Genomic DNA, 21,648 nt, shown 5'->3' on the forward strand with positions numbered 1-21,648 from the left:
ACGTCCGCTAGTGACATCACTGGTGGGAGATCGGTTACAATGTGTGTTAAACAGATACTATCAACTGACAGAATGCTTTTCTTATTAGAAGTATATTGAACAGATACTTTCAGCTAATGAGTTGCATTTATGAATATATGATCACCGGTTTACTAGGTTTGGATTGAAGTCTTACCAAACAATATAACTCGGTTTGGTTAAGACTACTGACCTCTGGTTATTCCTGGTTTATCCTCCAGGTCTAGACACTTATACCTGGACATTGGTGTGTATTAAACATTGCGCACCTTAGATCTCTTTTTCCACACGGATAGAGGTTTAAATACCAGGAATCACCACAGGCCTTTCAAAATAGAGGGCGACTTGGTCTTTAACTCTACAACGGTTGGCCGATTGGAGGCCACACAATTGTTCATCTTCATACCTTATTTGCTGCACAGTTCTCCACCATTAGGGAGACTGTAAAAGCCTTATGGGTTTGATTTATCAGTGTGCCCCCTGTGACCCTATTTTGTTGGATAATTGAGCCCAGCTGAAGGGCTCTCTAGATATAATCTTGTCCCCTGACGAATCAGGTAACACTGAGGAAACGCGTCGGGACTATACCACCATCAGTATGTGTTATTTATTTTTGATTACATATTTTTTTTGTGTATGAACGTGTCTGGTACTGTAGGTGATTTCACACCAGTTGTGGATTCGCTTGCTCTTGATTCATCACATTTATCTTTGCCAGCTTTCTCGCCCCCTCCCCTGGTGCTAGGGTAACCACCTTGAGGACCATTTCTGGCTATCGGGCAAAGCTGGGCAGTCCATCTTAAGGAAGGGTTGCAATAGGGATACTGTGACAGATAGGAGAGAGGATATTGAGAGACAGGGTGTTTTAGGGATTTTGACCCAGCATTGTGTCTCTCTGCCTTGGTACCTGGCTACCCTTCATCCTATCTCTTTACTTTATTACTATCCCTTGTTGGTCCCTTCTCATCTCCGCCCATTCTTTCAGGAGATAAGTGTTACTAGTGGCAACTATTCATTTTTGTCAAGCATAGTAGGGCCCATTATTTTATCTACGTACATTAATAAATGTTATGTTTTAAATATTATAAAGCTACCCATTCACTGTGATTTCAAATATTGATCAAGGGTTTAGCCCATTACTTTATTATAGTTTGACCGACTAGAATTGGTTGTGTTAAATTATCATGTAGCCTAAGACTGATAAGTGTATATGCCAATTACCCACATAACATATAGACCTTAAGATCCTCTATTGGAGCTTCATTAATGAAAAGACAATTCCCTATTACAAACAGGTGGTATTTTTCTTGTAATTCCCTTGACCAGGCAGAAGCAATTGATGCGTTTGTGCGTGTAAATAATTACGGCAATTGGCACAAGGTGATATAAAAAAAAAAACAAAAAAAAACATTTCGGTAACTGGACCAAATTAGCTGCTCTCATTCGGTTCATGATGCAGAAGCCACAGCACAATAGATGCCAAACAATGTCATAATGACAGAATTGTTGGTTCAGCTCTGGCTACTTTGGCCTGGGAACACCTGAAGGATTCTGGGACGCTGCACAAAAGTGCTTTTATCTCCCTTTCAGATGCGCAAATGTATTTGTAATGGAATTGGCTGAGACTTCGGAAAAAAGGACCAAATGCAATGAGCATAGAAATGTAACTCAAGGGTGCAACTGAAAGGTTTTAACTCAAATTAGAAACATTACGCTCATACTGGAAGAAAAACGGAAGCACAACCCTTGACTATGCACCTATGAAGCTATTCATACGGGGGCACATCTGCTGTCCATTGGGAATACAGTAAGTGGCATGAACTCAGGTTTAAGAGGACATTATGTGCAACTTTGAAAAAAAACATATGGCATTTGGATGCTAAATTGCAGAGGTAAAGAGAAACCACAATAATAAAATGAAAATATAAAAACACATAAAATACAAAGTAATTAACCATATTGATACATGGTATACTTTTGGAAGGAGTTTTGAGCTAAACAAAAAATAAAACAGTAGACATTAGAGTTTGTTAGCCGGATGTCTGTCTTTCTGGCCTTTTCTGCATTCTGCTGGTTTGGATCTATTATTACAATTTTGTTGAAAATATTTTTCTAAGAATTTGTAGTGTTTTTTTTTTGTTTCGTTTACACTTTCCATGCCACAAGCTATATTATCTATTAAAAAGATCCAGAAATCGGTCTCCCACTGAAAATGCAAAAACTCACGGTCACAGGTCATCTCCTTCCCCCTCCCTGCACAATGACCTCTGCACAGGTCACAACACATGTTGTCACAGGTTAAGGGAAAACACCAAATACACACCACAACGAATAGACAACAATCTAGGCCTCAAAAGCTAAGGAAGAGGGATGGTGACCTCCTAGTAATCCCTAGGCCTTTCCCTAACTCCTGCCAGTATGAGCAGATCCTGATGGTGGAAATACTCATACATCGGGTACCAAAAGCCCTGCTAAAACTGACGAGCCCTAGGATAGGTAGCAGGGGATGAGACAGTTGGTTCCTTCCAGCATGAAGGAACCTGCGTCTCCCTGAAACAACACACACCAGATAATAAACAGCGACGGCAACAAGTACTTAGCTTAGAGATGTATGGAGAAGCAGGAGATCCAAGACAAACTAGCACTAGCAACTCCAAGCAGAAACTATCAACCGCATGGTCAGCAGTGTGAGGCGGATCTAAATAGAGCCTCATCACTGATAACGAGCGGGACCTGAGGAGAGGCGAGATCCTGCCAAACAACAACATACATAGAGGAAAACAGAGAGACCTGTCAGATAGCCTCATGTGCAGCAAGTCTATCCGATCTTCTCACCTCTCTCACAGGAGGGACCGTGACACATGTCTACAACACTCCTATAGCAGTCAACGAGTCACCATCAGTCTACAGGTTCCTATGGGTCATGTAAAGTACCTGCTATAAAGAATTTTTTTTCTCTAGATGCTGTTGGCAACTGCTCAGGCATGATGGCCACACCTATAATCCCATACAAAAAAAAAACAAGGCTAAATCTACGATCAGAAAATAAAAACAGCTTACAAAAAAATATATATATAATATTTATATATATATATATATATATATATATTTTTTTTTTTTATCATTATAGATATCTTTTTTTAAATCTGTCTCTAATTAGAAAGAAAATATATGTGATAAATTGTTGTCCTTTACACCTACCAACAGGATAGGTGTCTGATTGACACGGATCCAACCGCTGGGGCTCCCGCCAATGACTTGAACAAGGGCTGGTGTTCCCCTGTTTTAATGGAGCTGCAGGCAACTCTATGGGACTGGTGAAGATAGACAAGTACAGGCGCTCTGCTATCTGTGGCAGCCCCATAGGTCAGTTTGCATGTGTGTCCATGGCTCCATTCAAACGGGGTAACATGGGCCCCCATTTCTGCAATTGGCAGAGCCCCTGCGGTCAGACCCCTGCCAATCAGACACCGATCCTCTATCCTTTAGATGGGGATATGTTCTTGTAATGGGACAGCCCAGTTAAGGCTCCATGTACACAGGTGTATTTTAGATCTGTCTGGTGTAAATCCAGAATCATGACCATACATTGCTATGGGCCCATACTACACCCTTATGTGCCTCCAATTGTATATAGTCGCATCCAGGCACGTGGTATGTATCAACACATATTTGGAAACTACCGTCCTCCTCTGCGAGAAGGTACTTGAAAGTCCATAAAATGGCTACATCAACCCTCAGAACTAAAAGTGAGGTTCCCAAACAGCAATTTGCACATTTTACCCACAAATCTCCGGGGGAGGTGCTTTCATCTCCTTGGCCGAGTGGGTTAATGTTGATTGAAATGGAAACTGTATACCTGCTGTTGAAAGACTATGAACTGCATTTTAATTAAACACCTGTCTTTCCAAGCTGCGTTCCTTCCGAGAAAGCACTTGCTACCGGTCTATCACACATGAAATGAGTTACCTTTAGAAGCTTCAGTGCCAAACAGATTGTCCAAGTCGTCAGACATGTCTTGGCTCCAAGCATCTTTCACAGCAGACTTGTACACGACCCTATCATTAAGGGGCTGTTTTGGTCTGAAGTTGTTCCTCAAATAGTCCACGGATTTGACATGGTCCTGCTGCTCCGTGGTGAATATGGAATAGAAAGCTTCCAGCTGAAACCACAAATTACACAGAAGAGTTAAAGGCGGTCCATTTAAAAACAGCTTTATATATAGAGGCACACCGTGACATGGTTGATGGGAGGACATGTTTTCTGCTTCCAAGAGCTACATCGAAAACATATCCACCCAGTGAAAGGAATCCCAGATTAAGTGAAGGCCCAGAGAAGTTAATAGGGTCAAAAATACTCACAAAAGTAATCAACCTATGCAAAACTGAAAGATGGTGGGATTTATGAAACTTGTTTAAACACAAAAGTTGGTGGAGCTCAAATCCAAATCTAGTCAGTCTTCAAATTAATGAAGGAATAAAATCTGTCGATCCGTTAAGCAGATGTTTTCACAAAGGTGTCCCAATTTTTAAACTTTCTAGCACATTCTGATTATACTTTGCCTTGTTGAAAGGTTATACGTTAAAAAATATAAGTTAACATTTTAAGTTTTGACCACTAGGGGCACTGTTGAAACTAGAGCGTGAAAATAAGTTGTCACTTTACTACAGTGCTGAAAAATATTTATTATTTAATCATAGTCGATGACCAATTTGTTTTTACCAAGTTTTCATAATCTATTTTTAGCATATCCTATCATTCAAGCTCTAGGATCGGTGATGAAGGAAACTTTAGGGGTTGCACTACCACGATCTTGCAGTCAAGGTAAAAATAGATTACTATTATATGTTACCGTCTTTGAATTTAAAGTCTCCTAGGGAAGGAATTAGGTCTACTTGGCATCAGGGGCGTCGTTAGGTCAAAACATTTGGGGCTTAAACCCCGGATGTTTTGTCCAGTGCCCCGAATGTTATGCTGGCCTGGTAGGATTTGTTTTTTTATTTGGCTATTCCAGGGCCCTTTAATATTGATTGGACCTGGGCAACCCCACAGATTATCCCCCCCACCCCCCTTGTACTTGTTCTGCTGATCCGCTACTGGCGGGCTGCGCGGGCATGAGTTCAGTCACCTCGGTGAGCAATCGGGAGGTCACGGGTCGATCGGGATCACGCGCCGCAGGATGGGATTGCGCACCGAAGAGACTGAACTCATGCCCGCGCAGCCCGCAAGTAGCGGATCAGCGGAACAAGTACAAGGGGGGTGGGGGGGGGGGATGATCTGTGGGGTTGCCCAGGGTCCACTCCCATCAATATTAAAGGGCCCAAGCAAAGATTTCTGCAGTGGTGAGGAAATGAAACATAACAGATATTGGAAAGTTACCAAATGTTGTATTATATAATGACTGCAGTCTGCAGTACTGCGCTTCATTTGCGTAAACCAGAACACCCCTTTAAGCATGCCTTTAATGTGCAATTTCAACACACAGTGCCCCGGATGTTTTCAGACCCTAGCAACGCCCCTGCTTAGCATCACATATAATTAAAGGCTTAGTCACGGCCGTGGCAATGCTTCCTGGGTCCTTCACTGGTTTGAACTTCCTGGCACTTTGTGGAATGCAGTGCACGCCCACATGCCAATGACTGGCTGAGGCAGTTTACAGCTGTGGCCAGCGATTGGCTGAATGGTTATTTCCTGCATGTTGAAAGGTGCCAGGAAGTATAGACCAGTGGAGGTCCCGCTAAGCATTGGAACAGCCTGAGCGGAGAATCAGCGAGTATCACTTGCATTGCCAAGAATTTTATTTATTTTTTATCCGCCGGCAACCCCTTCAGCAATACAGGACCCACCCAAATGAGAGAAGATTGAAAAGATGGGAACCAAACCTTTCGGAAGCAGGTATACCACAACTATCAATTCCATTTTCTATGCACTGCCATACTTGCCAACTGTTAAACCCCAATGTCTGATTTATTCTAAACCTTGCCCCCTTTGCAACTGGAAAATCGATTTTAATGCAAATTCGAACACCCCATGAAAATCTGGACCATTGGCAAGGAGGTATTCATGAACCAAGAAGCTAAAATATAGAATCCATTCACCTTTCATAGTCATGAGTGATTAGGTTTCATTAAGCAAATAAATATTTCATATTCTAACGGTTTTATCTGTAATAAAAGCGCCTTCAAAACAGAACCCATGAAAGATAACGCCGTACCCATCGGCCAATCAATTCTGCAACACAATCAATAATGCAGCAGGAACATCTGGCAAATGCACTTTATCTATAGAAAGAAAAGAAAGATCTGCTGTGTAGTTTTTTTTTTTTGCACCTTTCCGTGCTCGCATGATTTGCGCTGTGACTCTCATCCTCTCCTGATACAGCACTGAGCCAAATTAACAGATGGAGCTGTACAGTCATCTAAGAACATGCCGTATTAAAATCTGGCTGCCTGTATACAGGTGATGTGGATGCTATCTGAAAACCAGAACAACCATGCTGCCAGTAGGTAGATGAACAGACGTCAGCCAATGTCTCCATCAGCAAAAGGATCACTAAACACAGAAATGAATGAGAACAATATATATCTAAAAAATAAAAAAAAATAAGCAAACACTGAAAAACAGTCATAGAAACTTGACAGAGAAGCACAAGTCTTTCACACCATATTCTCCGTGCTTCAGCTGGCGTGTTGCAGGGGCAGTGGCCCTAAAAAATAATTAAAAATGCCTCCATATCATTGATGGGCCCGAATTGACAGGAGAGGAGGCCAAGAAAAGTAGGCAGGGGCAACCCAAGTAGGTGTCGTCATTAATAGTATAATGCAGCACATAATTCCCTAGAAGCAGCACATAACCAAATACCCCAAAGCAGCACAAAAAAATTCCCTAGAAGCAGGTCCTTTCTGGTGGGGCAGGAAGGCACCCGAGGACACCTGCAGCCACTGGCCAAGTACAAAGGGTCATGACGTCTCCAGTGTTAACAGTAGGAGTGTCTGGTTGATATGTACCTGGCTGGTGGCTTTGAGGAGGGCTTAGGGGGCCTCCTGGGTATCAGCCCAATGGCTAGTCTAGAAGTGGTCGAGAGTTAAGAAGGGAATGGAAGTCAGTAGGGGGACGTGTCTAATACCTACAAGCCTTAGACAAAGCAGCTCTGTCTCTATCTAAAAGTACTCAGGAGAGTATAAGGAATGGAAAATAAAGTTGATGGTTCAAGAAAAAAAAACATGTACGCTGTGTGCAAATGAAAAATGAAGGACACTTTTTAGACTCCCTCACTTTACTATTAGGTTTTCCAAGATCCAGCAGGTCCCACAAACCCACCTTAATTACCCATAACACGCCTGAAGAATAAATCTTGCAATGCACTTACCATTTCGAAGCATTGTGGATCGGCTTTCTAGGAATCTGGTAATGTGGCGCTCTTCTTCTGAAAATCCAGTTTCCCTGGACGTCAAGCCCTTTGCCGGGTTACAGGCATGGGCTGTGGACGGGACATCTCTTCCACTGTGGACAGGCGAAAAACCATTCCTGTCCCTGGTGCTTGAACAGATGAGGTGGATTCTGAAGTTTCCGCATGCACCGGGGAGAATAGAAGAATAGTTCTGGCCACGTCCACAGCAGAAGTGATGTCCTGACGATAGCCCAAGCCGGAAACCTGGTAAAGGATTTGACTTCAACTCAAGCTTTCGGTAGAGGAGCAGCAAGTGACCGGGTTCCCAGGAATCTGATGCATACAACTTTGGTGCAGTAAATATATTATAAACTTTCTCCTACAGGTGTGCTGTCTGTCATTAAGAAGGGTTTGTGAGACCCGCTGGATCCTGGAAAACTGCTTTCGCTGTAGCAGAGAAAAGCAGAATGCTTCCTATGGACAGTTCTTCCCCTAGCTTGCTTCCATTTCAGTCCCCATGGACAGTCCTTAGAACCTACCACATGAGTCCCTACATTTCGTTAGTTATTTTTTCTTCTATTCTACCTATGCCTTAGCGGATTCAAAAGTGTTACACTGGCAGCAAAAAGACTTATCCATATGAATATTTACGGTGAGACATAGCCTATAGGTACACCAAAGACTCACCTGCTGATAAGAGATGGGGACAGGTCTGCTAAATACGACCCACTCCACAATTTCACTACATGGCGGTGTTGTTAGGGATCCGGTGTATCGGTAAAAACTGCCTAAAGATGTCGGCAGTAAATCCCTCAAGATAAACGGATCCAGAAATGTTTCTTTTTCTGCAAGAGAAGGGAAACGGACGTGAGATAATTTACCTTCCAATTAATATCATCGTCTTGTGTCATTGTTGATATTATTGGATATCAATATCGTCTTAACCGAGAGAGTGTTATACAGATGTCACAATGCTTAATACATGCAAATATGCCGAGACATTAGTCATTCTCCGCTGAATTATTTATATCCCCACGGTACGTGGAGCATGTATAAGAAAATAAAGTAAACCCTGGTTACACAGAACAGATTCTTATATATAAGCCGTATTGCAATTGAGACGTAGCATACGATAATGAATGCAAGAATAATGCACTCACATTGGTGCCTGACCCAATCGGGGCTCACAATCTAATTTCACACACTGGTGCGAACTTCATAGAAAACCAATTAACCCAAGCATCGGAAATTTCCATTTAACAGCTGGATCCATTCCTGTTCCAGTATTACTACTATGTATTTGAGTCTCCATATAAGACATAACCCAGGTGTAGGACAGTTCCTTCACAAATCGGATCCACGAGATGTACCAACGCAACACTCAAAGGTTTTTTTTTTTTTACCCCTGGGGACCTTTTCTGTAGACCCCCAGCCTTGTCAGACCTGCAATGGGAATCATACTTGGGCCAGTTTCACACTAGCGTTAAACTTTTCCAGCAGGGGAACAGCCTGCCGGATCCGTACTACCGTTTGAACACGTATAATAATTTTTTTTTTTTTTTCAATGGGGTTGTCCCATGAAAATTTTTCTACAGTTTTCAAACTGGCACCTGAATCTGAATACATTTGTAATTGCATGTAATTCAAAATTCTGTATAGCCACTGAGTCATTCAATAAAATTTATCTGTATAGCGCCACCTGCTTTTTTTCTTTTTTTTTTCTTTGTCCGGCTCACTGAGATGGCCACACATGCTCAGTTTCATCTTTTTAACCGCCTCCTGAGCTATGATAGGGCGAGAGCAGCAGCATAATGGACACGCCCCCTGAGCTGTGATAGGCAGAGCATGGACACGCCCCCTGAGCTGCAGCAGAAAAGACACTCCCCCTGAGCTGCCAGCTTGATATAAATCTAGCAGAGCATTGAATGGGGAGATCTCTGGATCCATGTGAGGTACAGGGCTGGTTCTGGCTTTGTTAGAAAGGTATTGACACGTACATGATGTCTGACTTTCATTTTTTACATTAATCGTAGACAACCCCTTTAAGCACTACGCACACACATACAGAGATCTGCAGCAAGTCGAATAACATTTCTTTGGACATTTAAACTGAATAACATTCTCATTTCTTTTCTCTGCAAAGAGAACATGACTGCCATAGTAATGGAGCCAGAAGACAGACTGTGAACTCCTCGACAGTGAAGGAGCTGAAAGGAGAACACATTGACTCGCACAAGCCATTAAAAAGGAGAAAAGTTGACATTTCCTGCACTGTAAGAGTAGGAGGAATATGACAGGGAGGACAAAATCAAGCAATACCGAGACTTTTTTTTTTTTTTTTTTTAATAAATATTTTTATTTTGAAAAAGACATACAATTAGTACAAAGACCGATTCAGAACAGATCATTGTAAATAATATAATAGTCATAAACATAAATACCGAGACACTTAAAGAGGTTGTTCCGACCGCACTACCCATGGACCATATGCACACCGCGCTCAGTTTTGAGAAGAGGTCATTCAATAATTTACCGCAAGAGATGTGGACTTGAAGTGCCTGAATTTTATGCAAAATATTTTCTTTAGCTTTATTTTTCCAGGATTTCACCCGACATTGTCCCATGGTCGGGGGTCACCATTTGAGCAGCTCTGTGTCCAGCCAGTGAATGAAGCAGCTCTCTCCCTCAGAAATGAAGGGACAAATCAACTATTTAATTACGTATCAATAACCAAGAGACCAGGATGAATAGGAAAGATGGTTTCTGGAATGAGGGTCGGGCTTTCAACTATTTAAAAAGGGGGGGGTAATTTAAAGGTATTGTTACATTGAACTCTGTTGTAGGGCAAAAAAGAAAATGTAAAAGAAAAATGTTTAACCCATTTCCTTATAAAACATTAAAAAAAAGAAAAAAAAAAAAAACTTTAAAAAAAAACCAAAAACATTTATTCTAACATATATTGATCCAAAATCACAACAGAAAAGTGTTAGCCTTTAAATGGCTTGACTGGTTTAGGAAAAAAAACTACTTTTTATATGACCCACTGGGTCCTCCTTTCAGGACTCATATCCTGTCTGTGAATTACACAGGCACCAATTGACAAAGTATATCCAAACTTTCAACTAAACTTTATCAAAGTGTCACCACCTCATTCGACAAGTCAGAGGCATACGGATTCTAAAGCGCGCCTATTTCAACATAAATTTTTTTAAAAAGAGTAAATAAAAAAAATATTATATTACAGATATTCTTTAGCACATTTAGAATAGGTTTTAATAAAGTTTAGTTGAAAGTTTAGGTACATTTTAACTATGCTATGCTTCATATCCCCTGTGGGGGTGCTGCTGGGAAATATGACAAGAAATGTTCTGTTTATCTGCTGATTACATCCAGTTGCTGGGATTCCTCAATTTCTGGGTTTTCTACGAGAATATCTGATTGGTTGGGGTATCGACATCAGGCATCTCCAACGATCAGCTGTTTGAAGAAGGTGTGGCACAAGCATAGCACCGTTCATTGTATAGTGGTTGTGTTTTGTATTGCAGCTCATGCCCATTCAAGGCTGCGCCTAGGCCACGGGACTGATAAACGTGACGTCACTGGCCGAGGAAGAGGTGCAAAAAGCCATTGAAATCCTTTGAAAAAGTAAATTATTTTCTTGCCAGTGTTTACTTAATGCGTTAACGATCAAGTTTAGCTCGGCTGGAGGGACATAGAACACTTTTTGTCATGTTCATCTGCTGGGGTTCTTCAAATTTGGGACATCCTGTGATCAGTTTACTGTCAAGGAACCCTTTTAAAGTGGTTTTCTAGGAGTAAAATATTTTTGACTTATGCTCAGGATGGGTCATCAATATCTAAAATCGGTGGGGGCTCGACATCAGGCATCGCCACCGATCAGCTGTTTGAAGAAGCTGCGGCACAAACATAGTGCCATTCATTGCATAGTGGTTGTGTTTGGTATTGCAGCTCAGGTCAATTCACTTGAACGGGACAGAGTTGCGCCTAGGCCATGTGACTGATGAACGTGATGTCACTGGCTGAAGAAGGGGGGGTAGATCGCTCACTGGAGCTCCGTAGTCTCTAAAAATAGCTGATCGTGGGGGGTGCAGAGAGTAGGACCTTCATCATCAGATATTGACCTATTCTGGAGGACAGGTCATCAATATTCTAGTCCCTAAAAACCTACTTAAAAAGAAGGGCTTGTTCACAGCTAACCTGGCAACGAACTGTGTTTTTGAATCTTAGACTGAGAAGCTTCTCCCTCCTAAGCAGTAAGGCAAAGACAGTCTTAGGTGAGGGATTCCGAGCAGAAACGTGCAAAATGTAAATGATTTCTTTTGGCACAATAATATCCCATTTGTCAAACATACTTAAATACACACTAATCCCCAAAAGTAAGTGTTCTAGCTCATTAGGTAGCATTGTGCACTGTATCCCCCATGTTGGGTTACTCTACAGGAGAACTACACAGCTCATGTACTAGGAGTAACACAGAGAATGTACACAGGCCCTCGCCATATGCAGACACTATAATTTTTTAATAATTAATTGTTCATCAAAGTGATAGGAGAACAGGAATGCTAAATTCAAATTTATTCAAATTCCAGCCATGAATAATGGATGATTTTCATATTAAATACACAGTGTATTAAGCTTTTTTCATTTCATTTCATTCTGTCCTTTAGTTTAACTATTTGGGAGAACATAATGAACAAAAGACGTGCAGATATAACACAATGTGGAGCCTTCTGAAAATTCGAGCAGAACGATTTGTGTCTCTTCAATTAGATGTGGGTAGATTTATAGAAAAAAAATAAGAAAATAGGAAAATGATCTGAAACTGGATAAAATCACTTACAAATGCTCCATCCATGTAAACCAGGTTATAAGTGGTCCCTCCTGAGTCATATTACAGCTGATCTACATATTCACCTTACAAGAACTTCTTGGCGGGAATATCATATCGATGGGAGCCTGGCAGCTCCTGCCAATCACAAGTATGGGGCCTGTCTTCCCCTGTTTAAATTGACCGCCAGCAGCTAAAGCACTGCCGCTCCATTCAGCTCTTTGGGCTTACCGGACAAAGCAGAGTGCTTCTATTAGGCCATCTCCGGCAGTCCCACAGAACTGAATGCAGCAGCAACAATCGTGTGTCTGATTCCCTATTCAAATGGTGGAACACAGACCTCAAGAGTTCGGGCCTCCACCGATCAGACACATCCCTTAACCTGTGGATAGGTTCTTGTAATGGGGCAACCAACTCTACTAAGCTAGATAATGAGATTACTCCGAAGCGCAGAATGATCAGAGATTTACATCAATAAAGCTATACTGAGTCTGCTCCCACAAAACTATATATCCATCAGTCACCATATTCACCCTGACCAGTTGGCTTTAGGTCACCAATGCTGCTCTACAGGGTTTACAGAATTTGTACGAGAACAGATCACTGACAGAGACATTGCTAGGCTTCCTTACACGTGTGGCAAAGATTCAGTTTGCTGCAGTGGTTTGTATCTAAATTGATGTGCAAGCACCTATGACAAATACCAGGCAGCCCCCCATGTCGTACCTATGCATATATACGCCTTGACCCTGGATGAATGTGACGTGTCAACTATTTGAGGACCTGGGAACATCTGGTTGACCGCCACAGCCCTATCTGCATAATCTGTAGTACCCTTCCATAAACAGCTGCCACTGAAACTCAAACGACTCGAATTTTCTTTTTTTATGTTGTCTTGTTTGAAGCTTCTTCTAGGGTCTTTCCTACTGAGCCACCTGGACCAAAGTTGAAAACCCAAAACCCCAATAACTGTCATGGGCAGGTGGTGGATTGGCCATAGACCTAACATGGAAGTCTCCCGACAGCCCGGTGGCCCAAGGGGCCGGCCAGTGGACGTTTTTGGGGATGTATTTTGTACTGCTGGCAGTATTTTGTGATGGACTGTGGTATTTGGCTCTGTTGGAGTGGTATAATGTGCCACAATATGGTATTGCTGACCCTGCCTTCCATCAATTTGGACCCAACTACAAAACGGGGCCACTTTTAGTATTTTTTCCAGAGCCACTTTAAGTTCCCAGTCCGCCCCTGGTCAAGAGGGACTACTGAGCACTGCTGAAGCTGTTTGGGTCTCCAGTTGTCCATTGCTGTAGGGATGAAAAACTCAAGGTACATAAGGGTGATCATCTGCAGGATGTTCTGACTTGAAAGCTTGACCTGTGACCCCAAATGACAAAGAAAAAAGCACCCAAAAAGAAAAGAAATTTGGAGCAAATCAGCAGCACAATTTATACGCTAATAAATGAAGAAAATGCTAATTTGTTGACAGATCACAAAAAAGAAGAGTTAATACCAAACTCTTCACAGCTTCACTTTGTCTTGTTTTCCAATCTCCAAGAGGCAACACAAATAGAGAGTGAAGTGAAAATGTAAAACGTGTGATAAAAGGGGAGTAATGTCAAATAACGAGGTTCTGAGTTAAACGCTGCACCGCACTACACATGAATGAATGACGGGTACAGAGCGAAGAACGTCTTTCACCTAATAGATAAAGGGACAGGTAGGATTTCAGCAACTTATCAAACATCTATTTCTATAGTTTCCAACTGGTAGATTGCCAGCTGTTGCAAGATTACAACTCCCAGCAAGCAGAGAGTAGTCATTCTGCCACCGCTGGCGAGTCACAGTGAAGGGCCGGCCGCCGCCAGCTTGCTTGATGATCTCGGCTGAAATCCCATACGAGATTTCGTGCCAGACATTCAAGCAAGATGGCGCGAGCAAATGGATCAGGTAATTATATTTTTTTGTTTTTTTCTAATTGTACACTCTGTTATTAATATCAGATGCCTTGATCACCTATGACAGCGCCATCTGAGGGGTACAATGACGAGGGGCGGCGCAATCACCGCTCCCTGTCATTGCACCCACCACTTTCAAAGAAATGCACTTTGTGACAAAGTAATTTGTCACAAAGCAGATTTTTGAAACAAAAAATTCGACGAAGCAGCCAAATAGAATTTTTAAATGCTTCACTAGAAAGCAGATACACACTCCAGAATGGTATCTAGAGGATAGGTCATCAGTAAGAAAAACTCTTGGAATACCCCTTTAATGGGTTAAAACCATGTACCCTGTACCAGTCAACGTCGGTAGTTATCCCCCATCCAACAATAAGTCAGTAGATAGGAGTAAGGAACATACAGTATGAGTTTGTGCCACACAATCAGCATCACAGCTCCCCAGGAACCCGTCCCCAGTAATAGCCAGCGGCTCGCTTCTACAATAGCAGCCTCTTTCATTACGGTGTATATTCTATCTACATGAAAGCACATTATGTGAAATTCAACAGAATCCAATACAACACTTCACGCGCGATCACTGCATTGTGCTCCAGCCTGGTGAATTACAACGGAGACAAAATGCGAAGTCAAGTAGCCCCGCCAGCTCTCTTATTGCCATCTTCACGGTCTTAGGTTACATCTTGCAATACAATAACTATTTACTTTCATAATCTACTCTTGTATGAGTCATAGCCATTCCCTGATGCGGTGCAGCAAGTGTTGAGAAGAGAGGAAATGTTTTAACTTTCCCCGCAAACAGATTTGAGGAGCACAAAAGGCGAGGTCCCCAAACATACAAACCCTCCAGTCTTATGTCTTGATCCTCTAGGTTTTTTTTTTTTTTCTCCTTCCATCAATTGCCCAACACAAAAGAATAACTTTACTCTTCTAGTCTAAACTATCTGTTGTAAGTGCTTTGATGTTCGCTGTACTGCGGGTCTTCCCAAGGTGATGGAAACCAAATTTGATCCCTTAAAAACGACAAATATATACGACCAAGAAAAAATAGATCAGAGAAAAAAAAAAGACAATTTAATCATAAGTCACCTAAACAGCGACTTGATATTTTACTAGTCGGCAATGCCGTCCATAGAATTAATAACATGCATTGATATTGTGTATGAAATAAAATGAAAAAGGCGCTCAAGAGGTCACTATAACTCCTATTATAGGGTGAACAAGTAGTATTGATTTTATTGAACTAATGGCTTCCACTATAAGTAATGCCCACCAACTATTTTTTAATATACCTCAAGCCGAATACCCTAAATATGGATAAAAAAAAACAACCTATTACAAAGAAAACTTTAAACCAATATAGTTTGGTTGGGCTGGGGGTTAGACTTAACTATTGTGTTTTTTTTCTGTACTATGAGAATTTACTTAAAAAAAACAATAGTGTTTTATCATGGACCACCCGATCAGCGCTAGAACTCATGGACCACCCGATCAGCGCTAGAACTCATGGACCACCCGATCAGCGCTAGAACTCATGGACCACCCGATCAGCGCTAGAACTCATGGACCACCCGATCAGCGCTAGAACTCATGGACCACCTAATCAGCGCTAGAACTCATGGACCACCGAATCAGCACTAAAACTCATGGACCACCGAATCAGCACTAAAACTCAATGACCACATCCAATCAGCACTAACATTCCTTGACCATCCTATTAGCGTTAAAACTCAGTGACCAAGCAAACATGGGAGAGGGGAATAATCCACTACCAGACACATCCACCTCCACCAACAGCTTATCTTCCTCAAGACCAAAGGATCTGGCAAGTGAAATCTAATTCTAACCATACACAAAAGGCAACTTGTTGGCCAGATGCTGTCACTCCCGATCCCCTCAAACAAAAATGCGTTTTCAGTAGGAAGAGAGGGAGCATGCAACTGAAATAATCTGGCAGTAGCTTGTTTCCCAAAGAATAAAAGGATTAGGCAGTTGGACTCCAACTGCCCAATACTCCTTTCTTGGGGGAGAATCAGGAAGTCCCCTCATACGTACTGGATGGTTGGGTAGCCCTGCCAAAATTGGCAGTTTGGTCTGCCAATGGCAAGCTTGATATAACAGTCAATGGAAGTTAAGTATTTACTTAACAGTTAACACTATTGCCTTGCAAATAAGCTGTTCAGAGCACTTTAGGTGGGTCCTTTCAACTCTGTGTACTGTTGTTCATTTCCTCTACTCGCTAAGTCCCTCCTAAGCCTCGTTGATTGACAGGGCCAAGAGTCTAAGAACTGCTCTCGTCTGGCCTGTAATCTGAAGCACGCTCCACAAGCACAGTACAACAAGTCATTCCATCCCTGGAAAGAGAAAGTGTACTGTGCATGTGCCAAAATTCAGAGATCGGCAAGGTGAGAGCAGTATTTAGACACCTGGTCCTGTCAGTCATCAAGGGATAGGAGGAGCTTAGTGAGCAGAGGGAAGGAACAATAGTGCACCAAGGGGAAAAGGCCCACCCTTGGTGCTCCAAGCAACTCATTTGCATATATGTCCAAACTTCTTTTTCCTGCTGATGGAAGCAATAGCTTAAGCAGAGAAAGGTAACACTTTAACTGTCTTATTATGTTTAGTTTAATAAGTAAAAACAAGGTGACAGACTTCTCTTTTAACTTAGATGAAGACAATAGGGAATCTCAGACAAGTCAAAATTGTGGTAAAGCTGAGCTCCGTGGACACCAAGGAGGTAAATATGGTGGTCTTCAACAAGCAAGACACACATTCCGATAAAACAGTAATAAGTACACATTGGGCTCATGTGCTATTTTCTCCAAGTCTCTAACAGTACAGTCAATTTTAGAGATCGCAAAATATGACTCTGCTGTGATTATTTTCAGACTGAAAACCGGAAAAGTTAGATGAAGACAGGAAACGTTGTCAACTCTTTGTTGTTCCATGGAAAGTTGAGGGATGATTCCGTCTGCTCCTCTGGGACTCTTACAGTCAATCGAATTCCGTACCGCCTGCCAAAATTTCGCTGAATTACCTCTTTAATCTCTCCATGGCACTCTGAACTAAACTGTAAGTGTTTGGACAAGGTCTCGTGGAGGCTGCCAAATCGTTGCATAAACAGGGATACTTTGTAATAAATAGGTCTCTGAAAATTATGACATCAAAACGGAAAGCAGTTGGGCTCGAGTGCATCGGTGTGTGCCCATCCAGTATATTAGAGACATTCTGGAACAAAATGTTTAATTGATTTCACAAAGATAAATCCTACGTAAAACTGCTACAAAAAAAGTTGTTTATATATATATATATATATATATATATATATATATATATATATATATATATATATATATATATATATATTCGCATTCATAGCACATGAATAAATTACTGGTTCAGCAGCGATTCCTCTATTTTATGCTCGGGGCATATTATTGGAACAGAAATTTCTCCAGAAAGATTTGTACACCTATTTTTCACTTCCTACAGATTTATTGCCGTTCACAGCTGCAACATTAAATGACTTAAAAAGTAGAACAATTAATTCTAAGCACTATTTGTTTTAATCTAGAAGTGTCACCCAGATTTGATTTTCACTAGAGAAACCCCTTCGGCAAACCAAATTTCTATGACTTAATATGTACTTCTATCCTTTGGAAAGAAAAAGTAACCAAAACCTTTGTCACTTTGCATGTGGGTGTCTAGCTATAACCAACTATTCTTTACGATACTGTAATTAGAATGAGATACTCTATAATATATATAATATATATATATATATATATATAAAATGTTCTGTATCCTCACACCTGTTCCATTTTATAATTATGCGTCTGGCTGTAGGGTAACTGGCTGCAGTAGTAGCCCTCCCTCTCTGCAATAGAAGAACTGAAACGTTAAGAATGCCCAACGCCTTGACTAAGCCATGCCAATGAGCAGTCTATCAGCCAAAAGTGGAGGGGATCAGGACGAAATTCACCAGAACGTACTCAAAGACTTCCAAAAGACTGTTTCAGAAGCATGGAGAAAAGTCTACAGACAAACACCGTGGACTAGTGTTTCTTCTAGGACTAGGATACTTTTATCAATCTAAAGCTGTGTATGCGATGGAGGGTATCAGAGGGTTTATTGATTAATCAAAACTCTGAAAACTACTGTGGGTCAATTTTATTTAAAAAGCCCTTCGCAGCCCTTTACATTCCCAACCTAATCAATTAAAACCACCACAAGTACTACTGAATTAATAAACAAGATTTTCACAGCTATAAAACTCTGCCAAGCAATACCCAGATGATCTATGACATTAATAAGTAGGTGCTATGTAAGTTTCATGTGCAACCATGAAATGATCGGTCCAGCTTTGGAGTTTTATTGTAAATAGTTAATCGATAGCAAATCGGTAGGGGTCTGACACCCAACCCAACACCCCCACCAATCAGCTGTTCCCTTCAGCCTCTAGCACAGAAACTAGGACTTTGAACAGAGACGAAAGCACGGATGAGCTGGATGGCCCCTACACTTTGAACAGAGCTGTGTTTCCGGGACCGTTCAGTGCTAGTTATGGCTCTGGAGACTGCAGGGAACAGTTGAGCATGGGGGTGCAGGGTGCCGTAAGATATTCAATACATATTCTGAGCATAGATCACCAATATCAAAAGCCCAGCTCCACTGAAGTGACTGGAACTGCATTGCAATACCAGTCACTCACCTATAGAAAGGTATGGCAATGTTTTTGGAAGAAAGCAGACTTTTTTTTAACCCTATACCCTTTATAATGTACCTGCCCTAATTTGGCAAAATGTAGAGGTCTTCTGACTATGAACATATTCTGAACTTGCCTACTGGTTGCATATGTTAAGCACCAGCTTAGCAAAAGGAGACAGGAGTAGTCATAGGAGATCTCCAGGCTCTTGTGGAGTTTAGACATAGTCAGTCACAAACTGAGTAGAAGACCTGGTGGCACCTCAGGTCCTGGTCGCAAGAGGACTAGAGAAGATGTCTACCAGGACCTAGTGCTGGGCTGTAGACCAACTTGCAAGCACTGTGTAGGTTTGCAGAATTTAAGGAAGAAGGACCAAAAAGATTTAAAAAAATACACCTTTGAGGAAGAGTCAGTCCCTTTTCAGACTTTTTTCATATGTCCTTACAGCCACTTTGAAGAAAAAAGAACCTGCTTTTCTTCAGACAAACATAAAAGGTCAGATAGAAGAGTCCAAACAGCAATCTTAAAGGGATTTTCAGGCTCCCGATACTGATGACGTATCCTCAGAATTGGCCATTAATATTCAATTGGTGAAGGTCAGACGTCCAGCAACCCCACCGATTAGCTGTTCCCTGCAGCCTCTGGCACTGGAACTAGCACCATGTATGGAACAGGAAGCACAGCTGCATTCAATGTGTTGTGGCTGTCTCGGGTTACTGCACTTCAGCTCCCAATAAAGTGAAATGGAGCCGAGCTGTAGTAACCTGGTACAACCATTACACTTTGAAAGGAGCTGTTCCATTCATGGAGCTAGTTCCAGTGCCAGAGTCTGCAGGGCACAGCGGATCGGTGTGGTTGCTGGATGTCGGACCCTCACCGATCCGATATTAATGATCAGCAGTATCAGGAGCCTGGAAAATCCCTTTTAAGAGTGACATAAAAAACAAAAACACAGTCTTGGTGCCTGGCAGTGCATGCCCCTGACATAACACAATATCATTTTTTGCCTGGAGTGTTCCTATAATTAAATGTATTGACTTGATGAATTGGTTTATTAGAAAAGTATCAAAATACTTCATCTTAACCTTGAAAAAAAATAATTGTATCCAGGCAGCGCGAAAGACACTTGTCCGGGCAATCCTAACAAACTACTCATTTTAATCGAGAGATAGAAATCTAGACAAATAATGTTCCGCAAACTTAAAATGATTTCCACAAATGGACAGCCTTGATTTATGATTATCACCACAACACCAAGACAAATAATTTATGGAGGAACAAAATATTCTAAGAGGAGAATTTTCAGAACATACACAAGATAAATAGCAGGATGGAAACATCAGCACTCTGTGGCGCGGTGCTAATATGGATGATGTATAGTAACTTGTAATGATTTATAACGCATGTATCCCAGAGCCGTGACTGAAAAGAAACAAATTGCTTACTGTTAGCACAAATCCATTTTCGGGTAAAATATGGGCTTGATCCTTACTAATCAAATAAAGGCCCTTGTGCCGTCGCAACGCTCACATACGAGCAGCAGGTCATGTCATAAGGGATGCAACACTTCTCAATGGAACAGTCTCATGGAACTAATCAGTGGGCATTGGTACTTTCCCCCTTTTTTTAAACCAAATTCAGTAATTTCTACTTTCAGTACTATCATATTGAATGCTCAAGGGTTCCTTCACAGTCGTGAAAAGGAGGGATCAAATATGTATTGTTTTTCCTTTATAATTATTTCTTCTTTTTGCGCTCCGAGTTGTCCATTTTTGCTTTGTATTTGTTCTTTTTAAGGTTAATGGCTTAATGGTTTATTTTGTGTTTACAATTTTTTATGTATTTGGGTTTGATGAAAAATGTTGCTTTGTTTTACTCCTGCAGCTTCCATGTATTCTACTACTGCAAGCTGCAGTATGCCGTTTTGTGCTACATTCTACCTGAAGAGCTGTGCCATTTTGTGCTAAATTTTACCAAAAGAGTTCTCTGATGGCTCTCTTTGCAGCCCCTATTCTTAAGTTAAGCCAAAATCTAATTAAACAAAAAAAAATCTAAAAAATAAAATGATCAAGAGCTTTCTGCAGTGAAAAAAGCCATTTTTGTTAAAGGGAACCTGTCACCTCCCAAAACCATCCCAAGCCGCCAGCAGTACCTGCGTGTAGCCAGCAGTGTGTTTCTGATGATGCCTTTCTTCCTGAAGGCAGATGCAGCAAAAGTACTGAAAACGTTGTTTTATCTCCTGCCCGGCGCGCTTCTCCGCACATGCTTGAAGTCAAGGGGGCAGCGGCCTCCTTGCTTCAAGTCACGGAAACCGCGCCCCCTTCCCTGCCCCTTCGCTGTGACAGGCAGCCGGCAGTTTGGCTGGCTTTGCCGAACTCTCTGCAAAGGCGCTGTCCATAATAATGGAAAATACGTGTCATTCTCCAAATGAATAAAACCTTTTTCACATGTCTGATGACATCCATGATGAGATGGTCAGTGGTTCGTCTGTAAAAACGTCAGTGAAGAAAGAGGTTTGGTCCGCGTGCCTGTTTTTCGCCCTTTGTGCGTCATCCGTATTCCATGAACACTGCTCTGCAAAATTTGTTTCCAGAACTTCTCCCATCAATGGTCCGTGAAAATCTCTGATGGAATATGGATTCCATCTGTGCTGCTTCAGTGGTTTACACAGACCCATAGACTTCAATGGGCAGGTTTGGTACGCATCATGGGCCAAAGTAGTGCATGTCTC

General features: G+C 41.6%; 1 protein-coding gene across 2 annotated transcripts in view; it reads right to left on the reverse strand.

Annotated features, from left to right (window-relative positions):
- Positions 1-21,648, reverse strand: part of PTPRG (protein tyrosine phosphatase receptor type G) — a 494,056-nt gene that overhangs the window by 160,475 nt on the left and 311,933 nt on the right. For both annotated transcript variants that reach the window (XM_040407763.1, XM_040407764.1), the window contains exons 7-8: positions 8,096-8,253; positions 3,988-4,180 (exon numbers count right to left, since the gene is read on the reverse strand). In XM_040407763.1, coding sequence (XP_040263697.1) covers positions 3,988-4,180; positions 8,096-8,253 — 351 coding nt within the window. The remainder of the gene's footprint in view (positions 1-3,987; positions 4,181-8,095; positions 8,254-21,648) is intronic.

This window comes from Bufo bufo, chromosome 9, assembly GCF_905171765.1.
Source record: "Bufo bufo chromosome 9, aBufBuf1.1, whole genome shotgun sequence".
Classification (NCBI taxonomy): Eukaryota; Metazoa; Chordata; class Amphibia; order Anura; family Bufonidae; genus Bufo; species Bufo bufo.